The sequence below is a fragment of the Engraulis encrasicolus genome, chromosome 4, assembly GCF_034702125.1.
Source record: "Engraulis encrasicolus isolate BLACKSEA-1 chromosome 4, IST_EnEncr_1.0, whole genome shotgun sequence".
Classification (NCBI taxonomy): Eukaryota; Metazoa; Chordata; class Actinopteri; order Clupeiformes; family Engraulidae; genus Engraulis; species Engraulis encrasicolus.
The window spans coordinates 13,284,708-13,308,222 of record NC_085860.1 but is presented as its reverse complement, the minus strand read 5'-3'; the positions used below and the strand labels follow the sequence as shown (position 1 = coordinate 13,308,222).

General features: G+C 44.8%; 1 protein-coding gene across 1 annotated transcript in view; it reads left to right on the top strand.

Moving 5' to 3' along the window:
- The first annotated feature begins 3,205 nt into the window (after positions 1–3,205).
- Positions 3,206–23,515, top strand: part of LOC134447311 (neuron navigator 2-like) — a 151,170-nt gene continuing 130,860 nt past the window's right edge. The window contains exons 1-6 of the mRNA XM_063196715.1: positions 3,206–3,593; positions 16,542–16,659; positions 17,968–18,020; positions 19,309–19,381; positions 20,236–20,476; positions 22,559–22,713. Of these exons, the coding sequence (XP_063052785.1) occupies positions 3,300–3,593; positions 16,542–16,659; positions 17,968–18,020; positions 19,309–19,381; positions 20,236–20,476; positions 22,559–22,713 (934 nt within the window). The 5' untranslated portion in view covers positions 3,206–3,299. The remainder of the gene's footprint in view (positions 3,594–16,541; positions 16,660–17,967; positions 18,021–19,308; positions 19,382–20,235; positions 20,477–22,558; positions 22,714–23,515) is intronic.

Genomic DNA, 23,515 nt, shown 5'->3' with positions numbered 1-23,515 from the left:
CCAAAGAACTGACAATGTAAGATGAGTCAATGACGTTTTAGTAGTAGCACACGAGAAGCTAATGCCACTATCGCAACTCATTGTAGGATCGCCACTGACACTATCTCAGAAGGCATCTAAGGTGCTTCACTGGTTCAGGTTGAGCAGACCCTGGCTGTCACCCCGCCTCGCCTCGCTGTCATAGCTTCACCTTATAATTCCTCGCTCTGACAAACGGGATTATTGTCTCCCGTTAAGTGGATTGCACACCTCACTCTCAAAGTGAGCAACATAATTTCAAGGGATCATACCAGCTCAGAGCCGGGTACAATACGACCTCACCCGACAGTACTCACGGAATAGACTTGGAATGAATTTTGTTTTTGTTCTTGTTGTTCTTGTAATCCAATGCTGGTGTTGAGAGGTCTTGGACTTTCAGGTTGCCCTTCCTGAGACACCCCCCCCAGGGCCGGATTAAGATGGCCTAGGGCCCCTTGGTAACAGGGATGCTGTGCAACCCCCCCCCCCCCCCACCAATGGGAAATTTCACCACAAAATTGCAGTGTCATAATTACAATCAAGGAATTAAGGATAACATGTCTGTCAACTGTGAGGAGTATTGACAGGATTTTTCATTCTCACATTTTGTCACAATTCTGTTTTTTTTTTATTCCTGGCCAATCAGGGGCCTCTTGGCAGGTGTGGACCCTTACTTGCTGCAGCCATATCTAGCCTCTGCGTTATTTTGTGTTGATACAGTAGTATTTATTTTCCAGAGATAATCTTTGTACTGTAGGTGTCCTCCGCACTTTCATACATGTATAGGGGAGATGGTGGCGCTAATGGTGTTTTTTTATCTGACAGTTTCCAGTCATATTCATGGTTCATGTCATGGTTGGTCAGGTAACTTTGAAGACCATGGTTTTGTGGTAAGCAGTCATACATAAATCTGATGTCCATATTTAATTCAGTGCATTTAAGTTTAACTTATTTCATTTACCTGAATCAAATGACCTAGTTAGAGTAGCCGGCAGTAAAAGATACTATTTGACAAGAGTCAGGCAGGTGGACTGTGTGTGTATTACATGTGTGCCGGGTGGACTGTGTGTGTATTACATATGTGCCGGGTGGACTGTGCAACATATGTGGCAGGTGGACTGTATGCTCGGCTGTCTGGAGATATCTGCCTGTGACCTGCGCTGGACAAAGACCAGGCGGCATGCCGTGTACTGTACAGGCTGCTCTCTCACGGCACGGACTGATAATGTCTTTAGCCGACCTCCAAACGAGTATTATTAGGTGATGCCAACCAAGCAGGCCACTCACGCCGATAAAACCTTCTAGTCTTGTTATTTTCCATCGTGTAGAACTCCAGTGCTATTTCGGTCAATGGACAGTTCTGAATGGTGTATGGTTCTGTGTGGCTGTTTCAACTCCTCTGTCACGTAAAGTTGGAGTTAACAAAAGACCGTTGGCACTTTATATTCAAAGACTTGTAGCTACTTACACTTGACAGAGATGAAAAAGCATGACGAGTAGTTCCACACAAGAATCAGTAGTTCCACACAGGAATACATCATAAAAAGAGAGAAAGAGAAAATTAGACAGAGCAAAAAGACCAAGAGAGGAAGAGAGGGCGAGAGAGATAGGGAGAGAAAAAGAGAGAAAGAAAGACACTCCTTCACAAAGGTTCTTGTGTGGGGTGGGTACAGGCAGTGCTAATCACTGATGGGCTGAGAGCTCAGTCTCTTGTGCCGACTCACTGACTCGCCTCCCTGGCTTCCCACTGCCCTCCCTGCGCTGAGCTGAAGGAGGATTTCGCTACTACGCCCGCGTGATTAGGACGTCTACCCCGTCTTTAGCCCTTAAGGTCCACCCCCCACACACCCCCACACCCCCTAAACACACACACATGCACACGTGCACACACACACCCAAACACTCAACTCCTTCAGAAGAAGCATCTGTCACTCACACACACACACAGCTCATGGCTTTCTAATCCAGTCGCTCCTTGTCAGAGACAAGCTGCTTTCACACTCTTTCGTTGTTTTCTTTCTCTGTTCCTCATTCCTGCACTGTGTTGTTTGGAGTTGGACTTCTCTGATTTCTGCAGTTCTGTGGGTCGAGTGTGTGTCTGAAGCGGTATAAGGCAAGTCTGCATAGAGGAGAAGGAGGAGGAAGAGGAGGACAGGTGAGGAGGAGAATTTTGAGCGTGTGCTCTGTGTTGTCCTCTCGAGCCCTGTCTTGCCCTGACCTGCCCTGTGCTGTGCTGTGCTGTGCTCTGCTGAGTAAGGGATTGGAGAATGACTGAGCATCCATGAAGACAGGACACTGAGCACAAGCAACAACAAAGGAACCTGGGAGAAGTTTTTTTTTTTTTTTGATCTCAAAGGACTTTCCTCCAGAATTTTCTCCAGTAGCTCGTGTCCTGTGCTGTCCTGTCTTGAGGGAGTGACTTACTGACTGACCATCCATGAGGAGAGGCACAAGCAACAAGGGACCTTTGGGAACTTTTCACTGGAAAGAACTCTCCTGTAGCTGATTTTAGTTCCTTTTTGACCTGTCCTGAATGACTGACTGAGGAGGAGGAGGAAGTTCAAGGAGCCAGTGGGAAGTTTTCCCGGGAAAGGACTTTCCTTGTAACTGCCTTTAGTGCTTTTTGACTGGACTACAGTATCCTGTGCTGTGCTGTCCTCTCCTGTCCTGTCCTGCCCTGAGTGACTTGACTGAGCGTTCATGACGACAGGTACAAGGGACCAAAAACAAAGGAACCGGAGGGAACTTTTCATCGCAAAGGAACCTGAGGGAACTTCTCATTGCAAAGGAACCTGAGGGAAATTTTTTCGTAGCAAAGACCTTTCCTGTAGCTACTTGCTAAAGATTTGGAGTGCAAATTGGGTGTATCGCTGTTACTGCGTTTGCTCCTGAAAGTGGAGCTGTGTGTGTGTGTGTGTGTGTGTGTGTGTGTGTGTGTGTGTGTGTGTGTGTGTGTGTGTGTGTGTGTGTGTGTGTGTGTGTGTGTGTGTGTGTGTGTGTGTGTGTGTGTGTGTGTGTGGGAAAGAGAGAGTTTGTATGTATGTGTGTAAGTTAAGGAGTGTGTGTACCCACGTTGGTTTACTGCAGCTGTTCCATCAGTTAAGCCAGTGGTTGTGGTTGTTCTGATTCAGTCTTAGAACGCAGAGAGTAGTGTGTCTGTGTGTGTGTGTGTGTGTGTGAAAGCGTGTGTGTGTGTGCTTGAGTGCACGTGTGTGTGTGTGTGTGTGTGTGTGTGTGGTTTTGGAGCTGATCTTGGAAAGCGCAGGGCAGGCGAAGGGAAGATGCCCGCCATTCTGCTGGTGGCCTCCGAGATGAAGTCTGAGCTCCCCAGGCCCGTGCACAGCGCCCTGCCCATTCCCCAGCAGCAGAACCAGCACCCGGCCAAGACGGCCACGGCCACGGGCACGGGCACGCTACCCAGAGCCAAGGCTCCGCTCGGCAGCCAGAGCCAGAACCAGAACCCCCATAGGACCCTGCAGAGGAAGCTGAGCCTGGGCACGGCCACTGGTACCGGTACCGGCACCGCCCAGGTGAAGAGAAGCCCTGCCACCAAGGGCAGCACCACAGACCCACAGGTCGGTCAGAGGTTCACCTAGCAGTGTATGGTCCTTCGTCTTTGTTTCGAAGTTGCCTTTATTGATGGGGTTTATTTTAAAGGCTTTATTTGCGATAGGAGAATGATGCAATGGAGATGACAGGAGAGAGCGGATGAGAGGTAGAAAGAGGGACAATAAGAGAGAAAGATGTTTTGAGTTCCCTTTATTGTGTTGGCATTCAAAGGCTTTAGTTTTCATTGGTCAATGAAGATGGAGACAGGAAGGAAACGGGAGAGCCAGACGATGAATGAGAGAGAGATAGAGAAGATAAAGGGAGAGAATGAGCTACAGAGATAGGTAAAGGTAAAGGTTATCCTTTGAATTAGCATATGTGTATGTTGTTGGACTTGGAATTAAAAAGAGAGAGAAAGAGAGTGCGAGTGAGAGAGAGAGATGTATGGTGGTATTGGCAGATGAAGGGTACTTGCCTGTATCAGGGCTTGACATTAATTTTTTCACCCACCAGCCACTGTGGCTAGTGGTTTTCCCGAGTCACTAGCCATTCAGGTATTCCACTAGCCACAGATTTTATATTGCTTTTTTTCTTCTTTATCATGATGTTGTACGTCTAACCTCAAAAGATGAGGTGCTAAAGCAAGATGAGTGTAGAGCTTTCTACATGGAAGTATATCAACCAATAGTAACTGAGTTACTAAGATTTTTCTTGAACTTAAATACAAACAATTGATACACAAGCAGTAAACAATGATGAAGGCTACAATGATGTGTATGTCATACCAAGGAATAAGCTGCCAGCCAAATTGGCTAGTGACAATGAAAGTATTACTAGCCACAGCCTAGATTTACCAGCATTTGGCTGGTTGGCAGGTGCCAGTGTCAAGTACTGGCCTGTATCTGTGGTACTGATGCTGTAACTGCTGCTCTGAGGATTTCGATTGATCAGCATGTTTGATGGCGCCACAGCCTGGGGATCTTTATCTTTTATGAGGAGTATTTTTTGTCGGCTGTGGCCATTATTTGGATTCACTTTTGCATGGTCTGCTAAACATTTGGTGATTTTTGCCCTCTCTACATAATTGGTGCATGCTGGGCAGTTGAGAGTGGTTAGGCTGGCATTGTGGGCAGTTCAGAGTGGTTAGGCTGGCATCGAGCTACTAGCTGGTATTGATGTCTCATTAAGAGTTTTGAGTGTGGTGGCTAACCACTAGTAGGATGTCTATGGCTTTGTGTTAAATTGACATCAGTAACGTAAGTCCATGGGATTTTAGAGTTACAGTGATATCTCTTTTTGTATTTCAGCCGTAGCATGCACACCGTTTCAAATCTAAAACACTGAAAAAAGGCAGTTTGCAGAGATGCTATGCAGTGAAGCATCAACTGCAACTGTTGGGCTGCGTTTGGTCAACAAAGTGACTTCAGATATCAGGCAAGACTTCGTCTTCTGAAGCTCTTGCTTCTTTGCATTAAGACTAGGGCTGGGCGGTTTTGGAAAAAATCAGCATCACGGTTTTCTTGATGAAAATTGATATCACGGTTTTCTGCACGTTTTTTTTTTTTTTTATAAGCGGCGATTTCCCCCAAAATCGTAATCTTTCGAACGAAAAAAAAATGAAATGAAATTTAAAAATGAAATAAAATCATGAATTTAAATTAATCTCCATTTCTATTTTTATCACTTTTTCATTTCAATAGGCCTAATATGTTTATAATTTATAGTTTATATTTCCCTACCCAAGACTTTAAAGGATTTATCCGGAGTTGGAACAAGTTTGCCTGATTTTTGCATGTTTGGGATGAAATACAGTCACTCTAGAGCAAAATCAAGGCAAAAGGATGCGTTTTGAGAAAGTTTGATAATATCACGTTAGCCTCGTTAGCCATATCAGCTATGCAATATGAAAGATGCGGGCATCGTTTTTTGGCGGTTACACACATTTCAAAAACACAACATTTTAAAGTCTTGCACAGCTCAAAACAACGTCACACTTACCTCGTAATATGTTGAGGGTATCCACACATAAACCAAAGTGTCCAAAGTCCTTCATGTATTCTTGAAAGGTCTGCAGAATGTGTTTTGTGAAGCTACTACCTTGAGAATATCTAAATTACGGTCAAGACAACTATTTGACACTAAAGCCCACCAAGTAGATTGCCGAGTGCGTCGCACCATCAACTATGATTATTTCCATAGCGAGTAACCACAGCTGATGGTGCGACGCACACGGCAATCTACTTGGTGGGCTTTAGTGTCAAATAGTTGTCTTGACCGTAATTTAGATATTCTCAAGGTAGTAGCTTCACAAAACACATTCTGCAGACCTTTCAAGAATACATGAAGGACTTTGGACACTTTGGTTTATGTGTGGATACCCTCAACATATTACGAGGTAAGTGTGACGTTGTTTTGAGCTGTGCAAGACTTTAAAATGTTGTGTTTTTGAAATGTGTGTAACCGCCTAAAAACGATGCCCGCATCTTTCATATTGCATGGCTGATATGGCTAACGAGGCTAACTTGATATTATCAAACTTTCTCAAAACGCATCCTTTTGCCTTGATGCCAGCCTAGAGTGACTGTATTTCATCCCAAACATGCAAAAATCAGGCAAACTTGTTCCAACTCCGGATAAATCCTTTAAGTTCCATTTCAAGTAAAAAGGGTTAATAACTAGACTGCCTGTGCAGTCGCCTTCGACTGCTTAAGGTATATCCCCGAAACGCGACGCTCCAGTCCCCAATCATTCCTACCACTCCCGTTCATGAACGTTTATGATAAATACAAATTATAAAATAAATATATTTAATATCTATACATAGATCAATGACGTGCAGAGGCTTAAAACCAAATGACTATTGTGAAAATGAAGGAAAAAATGGGGCAAATGGTAACACTGTTTTAATGGTTCACTATTACAGTGGATATACCACATTAGGTACAGTGTAATAACCAGTGTAACAATATTTAATACCACGTCATACCAGTGTGACACCATGTACCAATTTTGTACTTTTTGTGTGTAAGTGGTATTACATGGTATTGCATATTTGTACACTGGTATTACACTAGTATTACATGGTATTAAATATTGTTACACTGGTTATTACACTGTAGGCCTACCTGATATGGTAGATTCACTGAAATGGTGAACCATTAAATTAAGGAGTTACCGGGCAATCCACCCAGTCAGAAGTTATGGGCCAAATAAAAATTCCACCATTTTGAAAGTGTTGACCTCCAAACTCGAATCAGTTCATGAACCTACCCTGCAGCATTCACACACCAAATCTGGGACAAATCCATCCACCCGGTCAGAAGTAATGGGCCAAGCAAAAATTCGGCCATCTTGAATTCGGCCATCTTGAAATTGTTGACCTCCAAACTCGAATCAGTTCATGAACCTACCCTAGAACATTCACACACCAAATCTGGGACAAATCCATCCACCCGGTCAGAAGTTATGGACCAAACAAAAATTCGGCCATCTTGAAGTCGGCCATCTTGAAAGTGTTAACCTCCAAACTGTAATCAGTTCATGAACCCACCCTAGAGCATTCACACACCAAATCTGGGACAAATCCATCCACCCGGTCAGAAGTAATGGGCCAAACAAAAATTCGGCCATCTTGAATTCGGCCATCTTGAAATTGTTGACCTCCAAACTCGAATCAGTTCATGAACCTACCCTAGAACATTCACAAACCAAATCTGGGACAAATCCATCCACCCGGTCAGAAGTTATGGACCAAACAAAAATTTGGCCATCTTGAATTCGGCCATCTTGAAAGTGTTAACCTCCAAACTGTAATCAGTTCATGAACCCACCCTAGAGCATTCACACACCAAATCTGGGACAAATCCATCCACCCGGTCAGAAGTAATGGGCCAAACAAAAATTCGGCCATCTTGAATTCGGCCATCTTGAAATTGTTGACCTCCAAACTCGAATCAGTTCATGAACCTGCCCTAGAGCATTCACACACCAAATCTGGGACAAATCCAAACATCCGTTCAAAAGTTATCGCGTTAACACGAAAGACCTTACGCGGCGGCGGCGGACGCGGCGGCGGCGGTGCACGCAAAACCATTACATCCCCGACGCTCCGCGTTTCGGGGATATAATTATAAGCAGCTGTTTTTGGCTTTTTCCCCCCAAGACAGCCCAAAACTGCATATTTGTTCTACACCTGGCAACACTACTTGCTTAGTTCTCGTTGTACACCTGGCAACATTGATCACTACGACCCATTGAGAGTGCTACGACCGCATGTTGCCTTGCGCAGCGCGAGTAAACACAGTGGGACAGAAACGGAACAGACTGAAGAGACACGAAAACAAACGGATTTACTTGACATTGTGTGAATATTTTCTTTGAATTAAAGGCCAAATATAACGTAGAATATATTTTGTCAGGTAGTTTGTGTCATATGGCGATGTATTTCGCTCCTATTTTGCTCCCAAATCATTTCAAACAGCAATGTAGCAATGTATCTTGTCTGCCCATTGCATTTTGCAAGCTAAGCTAAATTAGCCTCAATGGCAAAACTCATACGCAGCCTTAACAGCAGTCCTGCACACGCAGTTGGGATGGTAATGAAATACAGTTAAGGATCTGAGAACTGTTGTAGCCTATTAGAATAGCCTTTTATTTAACTTTGTGAGATCAAATGTAAGCTAAGTTGATTTAAATGTTCATCATGATTCATCCATGCCATGTGGGTTCTTCATTAGGCTATGCTTCACTCTCACCAGCTTCTTTAGCGCGATTAACCAATTATTTGTATTGCTTCAATCAACATCTTAAATTGTGATGACATTTCCTAGTAGAAAAGCAACAGTGGACTTGGAGTTGAAATGAAGTGTGACACGAAGTATGAAGTTCACGCACATAGCCTAGTATGAACAACAACAACAAAACCGTCTCTCATCAAAAAGAGAACCTTGTGTAGGTGAAACCGAGATCACGGTTTTTTAACCGTAAACCGCCCAGCTCTAATTAAGACAATAGCCCACATACACGGAAATCATTGTGGTTATTATACATATGAAATTGGACTGGGCAGAATGATAATATGAAGTCATACACTACATGTATTGAATCCATTGTCTCTGTATCTATCTGTAGCCCCTTAATGCACACCAACCCACCAGTGGAACGCTGTAATAGTCATTGAAAAGTGAACTACCATAGTACTACACTACTATGGCATAACACAGGGCATTGAGTAACAGCAAATTTATAATTCCATGTCTTAATGGGTTAAGAAGTTACTGGATATTGCCTTTGTCCTGCATTTTTGCTTTTAAATAGTATTTGTGGGCATTGCCTGAACTAGGAATGTGTGTCCCTTGGAGGATTGCACACCTGCTATTTTTGTTCTTTTTGTGCACACGTGTGATTTCACCTCTGTCCTCTAAACCTGTGCTGGGACTGGAACAGTGGAGACGCTGAGTTGTGTGTGTGTGTGTGTGTGTGTGTGTGTGTGTGTGTGTGTGTGTGTGTGTGTGTGTGTGTGTGTGTGTGTGTGTGTGTGTGTGTGTGTGTGTGTGTGACTGTCACCAGTCACAGCAGTACACGGTCGCAGAGTAAGGCCCAAAATGCTATTTATATAGGCTACCACCTCGACCACAGATAGCTAGTAGACATTTATAAGGCCAGCGAGGCTCATGTAAGGTAAAACCCCTGAAAATTTGCAGCGAAAAAAAGCCAGCAGCAGCAGGGGTGGTGGTTGGGACCACGTGTGTGTGTGTGTGTGTGTGTGTGTGTGTGTGTGTGTGTGTGTGTGTGTGTGTGTGTGTGTGTGTGTGTGTGTGTGTGTGTGTGTGTGTGTGTGTGTGTGTGTGTGTGTGTGTGTGCTCAGTGCTCACACTATCTTTCTCTCTCTCTCTCTCTCTCTCTCTCTCTCTCTCTCTCTCTCTCTCTCTTTCTTTCTACCTCTCTCTCTCTCTCTCTCTCTCTCTCTCTCTCTTTCTACCTCTCTCTCTCTCTCTCTCTCTCTCTCTCACACACACACACACACACACACACACACACACACACACACACACACACACACACACACACACACACACACAACACCATACACATCTGCAAGGAGAGACATCCCCTTCACACACACACACACACACACACACACACACACACACACACACACACACACACACACACACACACACACACACACACACACACACACACACACACACACACACACACACACACACACACAAGGAGTGGTTCTCTTCCCTTATAGGTATTGCAGAAGCCCAAGGGAGTCCAGGAAGGTGGAGGTGGGTGACTGCTGGGGGTTAGGTGGTGGTTGATGGATGGGAGATGGAGCATGGGGATATGGGGTGATGGAGTGTAGGGATGGGTGGATGGAGAGATGGATTGAGGGTTAGGTGGTGGTTGATGGATGGGAAATGGGGCATTGGGATGGGGAGATGGAGAGGAAGTGTAGGGGGGATGGTGGAGATGGAGCCTAAGTATGGATGGGAGGATGGAGAGGGGGCATGAGGATGGGTGGGGGGTGGAGATGGAGAGGGGGATTGATGGGGGGATGAAGCATAGGGGATGGGCGGGAATGAAGAGAGGAGCATAGGGATTGGGTGGAGAGGAGCATAGGGAGGGGCGTAGGGAAGATGGAGAGGGGGTGTAGGGATGGATGGTGGAGATGGGCATGGGCTGGGGGGTGGTAATGGAGCATAACGATGGATGGGGGTATGGATGGAGATGGAGCATAGGGATGGGGATGAAGCATAGGGATGGAGATGGGAGATGGAGATGAGGCATGGGGATGGGGGATGGAGATGGATGGGGGGATGAAGCATAGGGGATGGGTGAGAAATGGAGATGGGGCATGGGGATGGTTGGGGCATGAATGGTGTATGGTGGAGATGGCGATGGGCCGGTTAGCAGCAGCAGCAGCAGCAGCAGGGGCCGCAACATGTGGCAGACGGGGAGGGCGGATGAAAGACGGCCCGTCAGGCTTGTCATTAGGCTGCGGTGGCCGGTGGTTTTTCTACAGGGCTGTAGTTTGGAGCTGGTCTACCGCACTGCACCGCGCCGCACCACACCACACCAGGCTGCACGCAGGGGCCCACGATCCCAGGATGTGCAGTGCACACTAGGACCTGCCAGGCCCCTGTACTGGACACACACACACACACACACACACACACACACACACACACACACACACACACACACACACACACACACACACACACACACACACACACACACACACACACACACACACACACACACACACACACGGCCCCTAATATAAAATAATGTTGTTTTTAGTGCAAAACTTGTCCCTGCTTTTTTAAATTAAAAAATGAGAAACCATTGCTTTCCTGGCATAGGAGGGTGGAAAAGATGTGCTTGAGATACATAAAAGGTCCATGTGGCGTTGGAGTGTTGCTTTAGCGGAGGGTCAGGTTTCTTTAGTGGGGACTACTGCTCTGGAAACCGTGGAAACCATGCCTGCAGCTCTCCCTAATTGACGTCTTCACATCGCCATCATGTTGACAGGTCAAGTTAATTCACCTTCACTATAAAAATGTCAAACTCTAATATGGACATCCAGTAAATCGTTTGAAAAGAAAGGAGAATATGTGCAGAATTACATTGAGACTATTGAGATTCTATTGGTTTAGAAAGTGTTATATCAACATAGAGGGTAAAGCTACACAGCTCGTGAGAAATGGATGAATGGAACTGAAGAAACATAAACTAAGGAAGAGAAAAGCCTTCCCAGATTACAGGATCAGTTACAGTTAAGTCTAGACAAGCATGTTGCCTGAACCCTTACTTTAATAATATTTTTAAAAAAACTGAGCCTCTTCATAGTATGGGTTGTCTGATACTGATTGTATGGGTGGCTAGTCTAATTTAACATCTACTCTAGCCAAATTTACTCGTAATGAAAAAGTTAATTTTACAGCCCTGTTCTCTGCAGACTGACCTGTGGCCTTTGCTACGTGTCCCTGGAGGCCTCATTGGCTGCTTTGCACAGGTCTGAAGGTCTACAGGTCTACAGGTCTGCAGTAGAGGATGACATTTTTCAGGAATTCCTGTGGGTCCCGCGGGTCCTGCGGGATTCCCGCGGGATGGGAGTCAAAATTTTAAAGATGAACGGGAGCGGGCAGGAGCGGGAATAAAGAGGAATGGGAGCGGGCAGGAGCGGGAATAAAAATGAACGTGAGTGGGAATGCCGCTTATTTTTTCTTTAAAAAACAAACAAAAAAAGCCTAGTTTTTTTGACGAAACGGGATTGACACTCCCGTGTCATGCTCTAGTCTGCAGGTCCTCAGCTCTACAGGTCCACAGTTCCACAGGTCTACAGGTCTGGCTGAGCTTAGAGGGAATTTAGAGGAGCCCAGAGAATACAGCGGCACCAGTTTTACTGCCCTCCTCATAACTTAGCACAGCTCGTCAGCCAGATTAGGAAATGACCACTACGCCACACCACATTTACACACACATACTCGCGTGTCCATGCGTGCACACACACACACACACACACACACACACACACACACACACACACACACACACACACACACACACACACACACACACACACACACACACTAGCATCCTCTTACTCTCTCACACACGTAGACATACAAGCTCAGCCACACTCACACACGCAACAGCGATCTGCCTCTTTCTCATAAACATGCTCTCATAGACATACGCTATGCACATATGCATTATGTATATATAAACATCCATGTGCACTCATGCACAAAAATGCACTAAGCGTGCAGCTGCTCTGGCGTGGGTGCTTTGAGACAGAGCCAAGTGGCAGCGCCTCCCCTGAGCCCTGACCGCACGCCTTAAGTAAGAACTGGCCACAGCAGCAGTGTGTGTGTGTGTGTGTGTGTGTGTGTGTGTGTGTGTGTGTGTGTGTGTGTGTGTGTGTGTGTGTGTGTGTGTGTGTGTGTGTGTGTGTGTGTGTGTTGGTGTAGTACACGAGCTGGCCACAGCAGCAGCAGCAGCAGCAGGCCACAATGCTCATGATGATTATTGCAAACACACGGCGGCCTGCTCTCCCGCCCAGGGCAGGGCCGGCGGCAGGCATTGGCACACAAGGTGGTCGCCTAGGGGGCCAAATGTCTAAGGGGCACCAAAATGTCTTAGAGATGCAAAGTCCCACAAAATTGGAGTATGAAGCGAAATAAAGCATTACACTTGACATTGACAATGTCATTATTCATGGGCACTCAGTACATGTTGATACAAGAGTTGCGTTAGCTGTGGCTGTACCACATGTCTAAAAGACCAATCAGTGACCCACAAACAAAGCTAATTGTACTGTATGGTCTCCACCTACATACTCTGTTGTCCTTTGCATAGCTACTATAGCGTTGTTTGCTTTTTCCATTCTCTGTTTTCTGTTCCCTGTCTGCTTTCGGGTAAAAGTACTGTTAAGTGTAGTGTAATTTAATGTGTACAGGGATTAAAAATGGTCATGTCTTGGGTTTGTTGTGTTTCACATTAGGGATGGCGAAAATTGAAAAAAACTCTTAACCGGCTACTGAGACTCATTAACCGGTGGTTAACCGGTTAACAGGTAATCTTAAATTATACAACGTTCACGTTTTTTCTTCTTCACATAAGCCTTTTTTTTGCTGTGCAGACAGGACCTGCCATGTCCAGCCACTGTTGCCAGATGGAAAATGCTGAATTATTGTACTAAAACCTCAAAATTATCGTTTTTTGGGGGGCTTTTTGGGAGGAAATTATCATTATAATTATTATTATTATTACAACCGGTTAACCGGTGGCAGAAAATTTTAACCGGTTAAAGTTGATCCGGTCAACTATCGGTTAACCGGTTACCGGTTAACATTCCCATTTCACATACAAGCGGCAGGTATACTGTACATCATACATTAACGGCACGGCAGGTGATTTTCTTTTTGCATTTTGCTGTGAAATGAAAGCTTATGTGAACTGCTGTGTAAAATCAGCATGTGGTGTTTGTTGTTAGCGCTAGAATGTAAACAGTGAGTCCAGTGCGGTCGTGGGGGTGTTGAGTGGTGTGTTGTAACAGGCTTAGGACAGTGCTTAGAAACACTGGCACCTGTTGGGGTGAGGAGATCAGGATCCCCTGCAGTCACAGCTGAGGGGGGGCCTTGGCCTGGCTTTGCGACCTCTCTTACACCATTGCCATCACTCTTTGCAGCCCACTGAGTAAATGCACTGCTAAGTTAATGTACTGGTAGTTACAAGTATGTAAATATGTGTGGAAATTGGATATCTGAAGAGATAAAATATGTTAATTTTTGGTGGGGTTTCATATAATATTTAATCTTAAACTGTACAACACTGCTTTTGCATAATAATAGGCACATGTCTGTGATACATTACCGGCAAATCCCATCACCACCTCAACCAGCAAATGCTCTGCAGGAGACTCTGATTTAAGGTGTTTGCTGCTGTTGAGCCAAGTATGCCCACTCGTCTTGTCTACTACTCTGTTAAAGCCACTATGGGGAGTTGGACCCACTAACACAGAAACGTCCTACAGTAGAGAGTCAAGGCAGCTCTCCACTCAGAAGCATGCTGCTGCCACCCTGTGGTAGTAATAGGGCATAGCCACTTCACTTACCGGGCAAAATGTACAGGCTTAAAGTGTTAGATGATTTGGCTTAAAAATGCTGGTTGGTCATTCTCCAGAACCTCCCAAAAGTATGGTACTTAGTTTTTATTTATTTTGTTATCACAGACGTGTTGATAAATTGTTTAGTCTGACTGTCGGGACTTTTACAGAGTTAACAGTCTAAGGTTCTGTATTTTGATTTAAGGCTTCGTAGCGGTATATTTAGGGTGGAACCCCAACATCAATCCTTCCATGGCCTCTCTCTCTGCTCTTTGTTCTTGACTCTTAGTTGCAGAATAGAGGACACTCATCATGGACACACAGTCTACACTACAGTAGTTGCTTTTTGATATAGTGTGCTTCACCTTTTTTCACTCAACTTTCAATTTCCAATGTATACATAATTAAAATAGTGTATTCTAATGCAGTATTCATTCATTCATTCATTCATTCATTCATTCATTCATTCATTCATTCATTCTTTCATTTATTCATTCATTCATTCATCCATCCATCCATCCATCCATCCATCCATCCATCCATCTATCCATCCATCCATCCATCCATCCATCCATCCATTCATTCATCTATCCATCCATCTATTCTTCTATTAAACACACCCATCTGTCATCATACAGTATATAGTTAAAAATGATTCAGGTTGTGGAGAGGATGCCAACCCCAGACATTAGACAATGGGGCTACAGTCTTGAGTTAAAAACCTCTGCCCTCTCCCAAGGACTGGCATGCAGACTGACCACCAGTCAGGCACCCCCCCCCCCTCCTCTCTCCCTCTTCCTCAACTCCCTCCCTCTCTCTGTCTCTCCCTCACTCCCTCTCTCTCCCTCTCTCCCTTCTCTGCGCTCCAGGTTTCTTTTTGTGGGTGACTTTATGTAGCATGAAGGCCCTGTACGGTTCTCTGCCTCACTTCCCCTCTCCTCTCCACCAGTCTCAGTCTAAACCGCTCTGCCCAGTAACTGCCCACTGCGGTACCGTGCCCACCAGGCCACAAGCAAATGGGAGGGGGCCGATGGGGCGGGGCGGGGGCGGGGGGCGGGGGGGGGGGGGGGGGGGCAGTGGGAGCATGCCAGAACCAAAAGGGGCCAATTATGCTTAGCGAGCTCTGGATCACCGCTGCCTGCCCACCCGCCCGCCTGCCCGCAGCCCCGACCAACCGAGCACGAGACTAGCGCTGCATGACATGCCAGACTGCCTGAGTGTGTGTGTGTTGGACACACCAAAGTGGCTGCGTGTGGGGATGAAGTGTGTTTCTATCTTAATCTGTGATGTCATGTGGTGGTGGGGTCCCATTCAGAGGGGGCCTGGGCTGATACTGCTACTGTGGGGGCTTCTCTCTCTCTCTCTCTCTCTCTTTCTCTCTCTCTCCTTCTCTCCCTCTGTCTTCCCTCTCTCTCCCTCCCACTCTTCCTCTGGGTCTCTTTCTCTCTCTCTAGCTCTCTCACTCTCTCTCTCTCTTTCTCGTTCTCTCTCTCTCTCTCTCTCTCTCTCTCTCTCTCTCTCTCTCTCTCTCTCTCTCTCTCTCTCTCTCTCTCTCTCTTCGTCTCTCACTCTCTGCTTCTCTCACTGTCTCTGACACTCACTTTCTTTTACTCCCACCTCCTCCTACTCTTTCTCGCTCTCTTTTTTTCCTCCCTCCATCTCATTCACTCACTCACTCCCTCTAAATGCCACACAGAGCCTCGCTTGTGCTCAGTGGCCCGAATTTGAGAGAGGAAGAGAGCGAAGGAGGAAGAGGAAGAGAGCGAGGGAAGAGGAGCGGAGTAGAGGAAGAGAGTGAGGGAGGAAGAGAGGAAGAGGAAGAGGAAGAGTGGAGATGGCAGCTCCTGGAAAAGCGAGTTCTAATCGCACTCTAGCAGTCTGACATCATTCTAGCGTTCCCTTCACTTGAGTGGGCACACGTGTGTGATGGCTTGTGATTGCTGTGTGTGTGTGTGTGTGTGTGTGTGTGTGTGTGTGTGTGTGTGTGTGTGTGTGTGTGTGTGTGTGTGTGTGTGTGTGTGTGTGTGTGTGTGTGTGTGTGTGTGTGTGTGTGTGTGTGTGTGTGTGTGTGTGTGTGTGTGTGTCTGTGTTTGATTGGAGTGTGGGTGTGTGTGTGTGATTGGAGTGTGAGTGTGTGTACATCAGCGTATGCCTGTGTACATGTGTGTGTGTTTGCTGTGCCTGTCTGTGTTCTGTGCCTGTGTGCATGTGTGTGTGCCTGTGTGTGCGTAACCTACCAAAGGAGGGCACTCTTACTCTTACTCAGTGAAGACTAGGATAACTGTGTGGTTAACTGCAAGCTCTCCTGTCTTGTCCTGGTGTGTGTGTCTGGTGTGTGTGTCGGGTGCAGATTTATACGGACTGGGCCAACCACTACCTGGCCAAAGCGGGCCGCAGACGCCTCATCAGAGACCTGCAGCAGGACGTAGCGGACGGGGTGATACTGGCAGAACTCATCCAGGCCGTCGGTAAGAGAACTGCCTTGCATCCACTACATTACATGGCCTTACATTTCCAGGAGCAGACACATTTCTTACACATTACATTGCATTTCATTCAGTAGACACATTTCTTACACATTACATTGCATTTCATTCAGTGGACACATTTCTTACACATTACATTGCATTTCATTCAGGAGACACATTTGTTATATCTATGCCGTGGGTACGTCTTGCCTTGCGTTCACTTCATTACATTGCATTACATTTACAGAAACAGACATATTTTGTACATACATAACATTGCATTCAGGAGGCACATTTCTTACATATCCAGGCTGTGGGTAAGTCTCATCTTGCATACACTACATTACATTTAGCAGACACATTTCTTATGTATCAGGTCGTGGGGAAGTCTCACCTTGCATTCACTGCATTGCCTTGCATTCAGCAGACATATTTCTTGCATATCCAGGATGTGGGTAAATCTTGCCTTGCAATGCATATACAGTAGATTACATTATATTATTTTACAGACACTTCTATGTTAGGCTTTATCCAAACTCCTCCACAACGTTGTGGAGAAGAGCCTCACACTGCAACCATAACATTGAGAGGTACCTTAATCCAGTCTTGCACTACATCCATGCCATGACTGTATCGTACGTGCCATTGCATCACATTATATTTAGCAGAAAGTTTCATTCATATCATTATTGCAATACATTGCCCATAATATATTCTTTTATCCGAAGTGATTTACCACCACACTTCAGAGTCATTTCATGCACTTTAGAGTTCAGACACACATACAGTATACACTCATTTTATCACATTGCATTACCCTACACTTAGCAGATGATTTCATCCAAAGCGATTTACGACCACACTTCACACTGACTCATCAGACCAGTTCAAGCCAGGAGTTCAGACCAGGGGATTTTTCTGCTTTTCTGCCTTTTCCTTGTTTCTGTTGGACCTGTCATGCTGCATTTGTGTGTGACACTTCATTTGAGACTGGCATGTAGCAGACTCGTAGAGGTTGTTTGGATAACTGTGAACGTGCTTCCATTTTGGTGACCAGCTTATTTTAGAATGCATCTGTGAATGGACTTAAATGGAGCCTGTTTTTGAGGTTTGTGACATTTGGAAGCAGTTATATTTGTTCTCTGCTTCTGTGGTTCTGTCTGTAATGAGACAGACAGCGAACGACGGAAATATATGTATATTATTGAATGTGACATTATTTAGAATCAATCTCTACACAGCCGAACGTGTCAAAACATTCTAAAAAAATACATGTATTCATTATTCCTTCCTGTCACTTTCCTCTAGCCAATGAAAAGATTGAAGACATCCATGGGTACCCGCAGAGTGGCACTCAAATGGTAGGTCATCTCCCTAACTCTTGTAGCGGAGAAACACTTTCACAAACTTTCACAATAGCAGCTGTTGAAGGTCAGGAGATCATGCAAACGTTCTGCCAAAGTGCTGTGCTCTCCCTGGTTCTTCTCAGCACTCCATCGCTGTGTTTATCTTTGACCTATAACCCTTGACCTTTGCTGCATCCATGACGACAGCTGTTATTTACAAAGAATTCCTAAACAGTGAAAAATGTACCTCAGCTCTCTGTGATGTCCCTCTAAACTTAAATATGTGGACATCGGTGGAAAGGAAATGTTTTACATTACAATAAGACAGTCAATACAGTAATTGGCTTGTTTGAGATACTGTACGTTCTGTTATTTCCTCGCTCAGAATTGCCAACTGAAACTAGCTGAATGACGTCACTATCTCGTCACTAATAATTAATAAGTACTAAGTATTATCGTCACTATCACTATCAATTGGATTCCTTGCTATGCAGTCTCTTAGAGGAGCTTTGACAATACGCGCCATGGTTAGATCGTTGCCCTCATGAAGCTCTGTTTTGTTTACGTTGAGGCCCTTTGATCACAGGCATGCAGGGCTACAGGCCGTGTGTTTGTAATAGTGTGGCACCCCAGGGACGGCCACCTGCCTCCCCTTGCCCCCTCTTGCAGATAGAGGGGTGAGCCCCCCCCAGGGGGTCCTCATTTACTCAGCTGGGTTTGAGCAACAGCATACGGTATCCACTGGGCAGAGTTGTATAGAGTAGAAGTAGATGTACTCTTAGATGTAATTACAACATTAGTAGTATGATATTGCATGGTTTCAACTTTGTAATATCATACTATTAGTGTTGTAATTACATCTGTAGCCCCTTAATGCGCGCTGTACCTCCAGTGGCACCCTGTAATAGACATTGAAATGTAACTACCATAGCACTACAATACTGTGACACAACACAGACCCTTTAGTAATGCACCACGACTTGGTCATTACCATACTGGTAACAACAAATTTACAAAGCCGCGTCTTAAGGGGTTTTAAGAGTGCTTCAATGTCTACTTCATACAATTCTGCCACTGGACGTTTCGATGCATTCTATGCAGGTAAAATGAAAAAAAAAAAACCTATTGTAAAATTAAAAGTTTGTTTTTGTTATTTGGGGGGAAATACTTACTGACACTACATCCACTCCTGAATGTTAGCTCTTCTGTTAACATGAGAATATTAATCTGAAACTTGTGTTTTCCCAGTGCCTCATACACAGTGTAAGATCAAGTGGTGTGGTTGTGTCTGTATTCTCCTCAGATTGAAAACATTGAGGCTTGTCTGGGTTTCCTGGCAGCTAAAGGTGTCAACATAAAGGGGCTGTGTGCAGAAGGTAGGTGTCCCAACATGCACACTGTCGCTCATGTAATGCTGGTATGATATCTCTTTTGTCTTAGCTTAAATCAGAGCTATAGATTTTGCTGAATGTATTGCCATGATTCTCCACATATCGAAAAGGTAAAGATGAATTGTTTGAACTTTTTACAGGCTTTGATGCATGATGGTTTTTGTGTCCCCATTTTCATACATTGTTTTAGTATATGGAGGTTGTGTTTAACCGGATCACACCGCACTCTCGATTAAAAGGTGCCAAACATAAACAAAAACTGTGTAAAATTGAATGAAAAATGTCTGCACAATTTAATCCCCTTTGTGTTCTTTTTAATAATAGGCCACGCTTTTGGTCTCCGAAAGCGTGGCCTATTATTAAAAAGAACACAAAGGGGATCTAAGTGTGCAGACATTTTTCTTTCAATTTTACACAGTATATGGAGGTTAAAATGGATAGATGAAACGCTCAATAGGAGAGTCGATTGTAAACAAACAGTTGCACCATACAGTTAACCCATATGAGCCAAGCTCATAACTCCATAATTATTAGTGTAATGTCTTGTGATTTGCATACATACCAACTACTGCACAGTAAAAATATACAATGTGTTATTGTACATATGTTTTATTGGGAGTGGTCCCAGTCAATGTAATGTTCATTCAACTCTGTGGGTGTTGTATTAACACTTAGAGAGTGTAATTTATCACTGTTTTAGAGCTAATATGGTTTCAGACTGTTAATTCTACACTCAAAGATTTGAATTAACCACTAAAACCGAATGGGACCGAGTTGTGTTCTATATATCACTGCATTTGTTTTTTTACTCTGTATCTAATAACCTGTTTGTTGTGTAGAGATCCGTAATGGGAATCTGAAGGCCATCCTTGGCCTCTTCTTCAGCCTGTCGCGCTACAAGCAACAGCAGAGCCAGGCCCTGAAGGCACCCACCTCCGACCCCCAGCGCCCAAACAGCCCTGCCCAGCGGCCCCCCACCCAGCCTGGGCAGCCCGCGGTCACCAGCCTCCTCTGCCCTGTCCATGGCCTCCAGAGACCCACCAGCCCTGCGGTGAAGGCCCACACAGACATGACGTCCAGGTGAAGCACATGTCACACATTTCGGGACTCTGTTTTTGTTGTGGTGTGTGACATAAGAGGCAGGAGGCGTTCATGTGTATTTTAAGGTGCACTGTGTAGGATGGTGGAAAGATGAGGTCTTGAAACTATGCTGCTTATTGAAACTGTGCTGTCTACTGCCAAATTGCCAAAATGTATTAGTATGACCAAAGTACAGTAATTTTTGCAGCAAAAAAAATGTCTATTTCTGGACATTCAAAATGGCGGACATGGAGAAGATCCCCCTTTCCATGTAAGAAAAGTGCCATTTTCCCATGAAAAAGGTAAGATGTGTGAATGGGCAGCATGGATTCTGGAAAGAAACTCCTAAAATGAATACACAGTGCACCTTTAAGAAATACTCAAATATGTAAACCCAGTCTCACAAGGCACTCTTGAATGGTGAATTTTATACAAAATATGACTTTTAGTTTGTCCACCTCTGGGTGGCATGAAGCAGATGCGGATAAGTTTTAAAGTATTATTTAGTAGTATTTTTTGGGGCTTTCAAGCTTTTATTTTATGTTTATACAAGATAGTACAGTGAAGGTAGTGACAGGAAAAGAGTTGGGAGAGAGAGACGGGGAAGGGTCGGCAAAGGGCCAGAGCCGGAATCAAACCCGGGACGGCCGCACAGCAGACAAGTGCCCCACCACCAGTGCCACGGCAGAGCCAGATGCAGATATGTTTAACGGCAAGTTTAAGACATTGACTAGAATGTTCTGCTGTTCCTTTCAAAATCACATTATTCTGTTTACAGTACAACCCTTTTTTTTGGCAAGTCAAGCTGTCTTTACAAGAGTGTTCATGGGGGTTGTGCTAAGGCTGTTGGGAACATGTTTCTTTGAAAAAAAAGTCTCACATATGTTACTGTAAAAGCATGTAGTTAACTTTCATGACGAGCTCCATCATCCCTGTAATTGTGCCGTCTCTTTCCTGTGTCTCTTTGGCTGCAGTGTCTATTTTCGGGCCAGAACATGTCTTTTTCTTCTGCTTCTTCTTCTTCTTCTTCTTCTTCTTCTTCTTCTTCTTCTTCTTCTTCTTCTTCTTCTTCTTCTTCTTCTTCTTCTTCTTCTTCTTCTTCTTCTTCTTCTTCTTCTTCTTCCTGACCAGACATGGTGTGCTCTGTCGAGCATGTCCCTCCTTCACCCCTCTGCTATATGTTCATGTTCATGTGTTAAATGCATGATGTGCTGCCACACCTGCGTCCCTTTTTCAGCCTGAGAAGGGACTTTCTCACTCCTCTCATTCCTGTCATCCATCTCTCTCTCTCTCTCTCTCTCTCTCTCTCTCTCTCTCTCTCTCTCTCTCTCTCTCTCTCTCTCTCTCTCTTCTCTCTCTGTCTTCTTTGGTTTCCTTTCTCAGTCATTCATCCAAGGATGGCACCCAAAGTAAAGGGGCTAAGCTTTCTGTGGCTCAGAAAAAGTCCTCTAGGTCAGCACTTTCTTTACTTCCCTTTTTCCCCTCCTGTTTCTGTGTTCTGTTCTGCCTCGCTTTTCTTCCGACCTCGTCCTCTTCAAAGTGCCCACTTGATTGTGTGTATGTATCCCCTCCCTATGAGTAGTTCTGCTGCCACCTGCTGGTGAAATGACTTACTGCACTCTACCCCACCATTTATACTAACATCTGGATTATGAGTACCGTATGCGTGTCATTATCAAGGCCAGGCAGTAATAGCTTTCTGATGATACAGCACAAAGATAATGGATGTGCTTATTTATCTACAGTATGTAGATAGAAACCTGATTAAGTCGCAGTGCATCCTGTTATATACAGTAGCACAATAGTATTTTTGTAATCATATAATGAAAGTAGTAGGACATCGTTTTTCATGGTAGGTTTGAAGGATAGAAAATATCTATTTACCTAATTTTCTTTTTTCCCCAAAATGCATTCAAAATGATAGGATGATCATAGGATGAAAATGTCCACATGAAATAATCCTGTCCCCCATCCCTTGCTCATACAAAATAGCAAGGCTGATGTACCCTCTTCTTCTATATGGACTTGACTACAGGCTGCACAGCCCAACTTACCCTCTTTTCTGTATGGACTTGACTACAGGCTGCCTTCTCCAACTGCCAGGCCTGTTGAGAGGAAGCTGCGTGAGGGGAGCGGTGCAGGGAGCCGTCGCAGCCAGAGCTTCAATCACTATGACAAGGCCAAGCCCTCCCTCAGTGTCACCACCTCCACCATCAGCACCAGTGGACAGGACAAAGGTGAGCGGAAACCACTCAAGGTTTATAACTAACCCATTGACCTGAATTACTATTACTATTATTATTATGCTGTACACGTCAAAACCTAAGTGTGTGTGTGTGTGTGTGTGTGTGTCAGTGTTAATTTCGTGACGAAATATTTTCGTCATAATTATCGTTAACGATTGTTTTTCCCCTGACGACAATAAAACGATGACGAAAGAAAACAGCATGGGTTTGTACGAAAAATATAACGATATTTACTTATATTTTCGTCAAAAAAAAAAAAATGTGACTACAATACCGCCAGAGACGAAAACCAATAGGAAGCATTTTTGTTAATATGTTACTGAAACATTGGAAAAGAATTGCCTGCTATTTCGCAAGTCGCGAGCCTCATCTGCTCCGCGTCTCTCTCCTCCCTCCTCCCCTCCCTCACACACACGCGCAGGCACAGTGACAGGCAGCGTCGGTGCGCACACCCGTGACAGTTTTTTAACAGCAGTAGCCTATCCTGCTTTTCAGTGCAATCCTGGCTGGAAAAAAATATTGTTGCCCATTTATCCATGACGAAGAAGTTTATGCAGTCATGAAATAGTGGTGGTGCTGTCGCACATTAGCAAACATCTTTCTCTAAGGATGCATTTTTGCGGAACTTCTCCACACTCCCTGTTGCTTTCATGAACAGCTACCCGACGGTCGTTGTCTGATCTTTTTTCAATGTTTGCTAATGTTTGTAATTTAAGGGTCTATGCGTCGACACAAGCCTTCTGATAAGAATCACTTTAGTGCCGATCGCAAAGGATTCGGAAGTGTGGAGTTT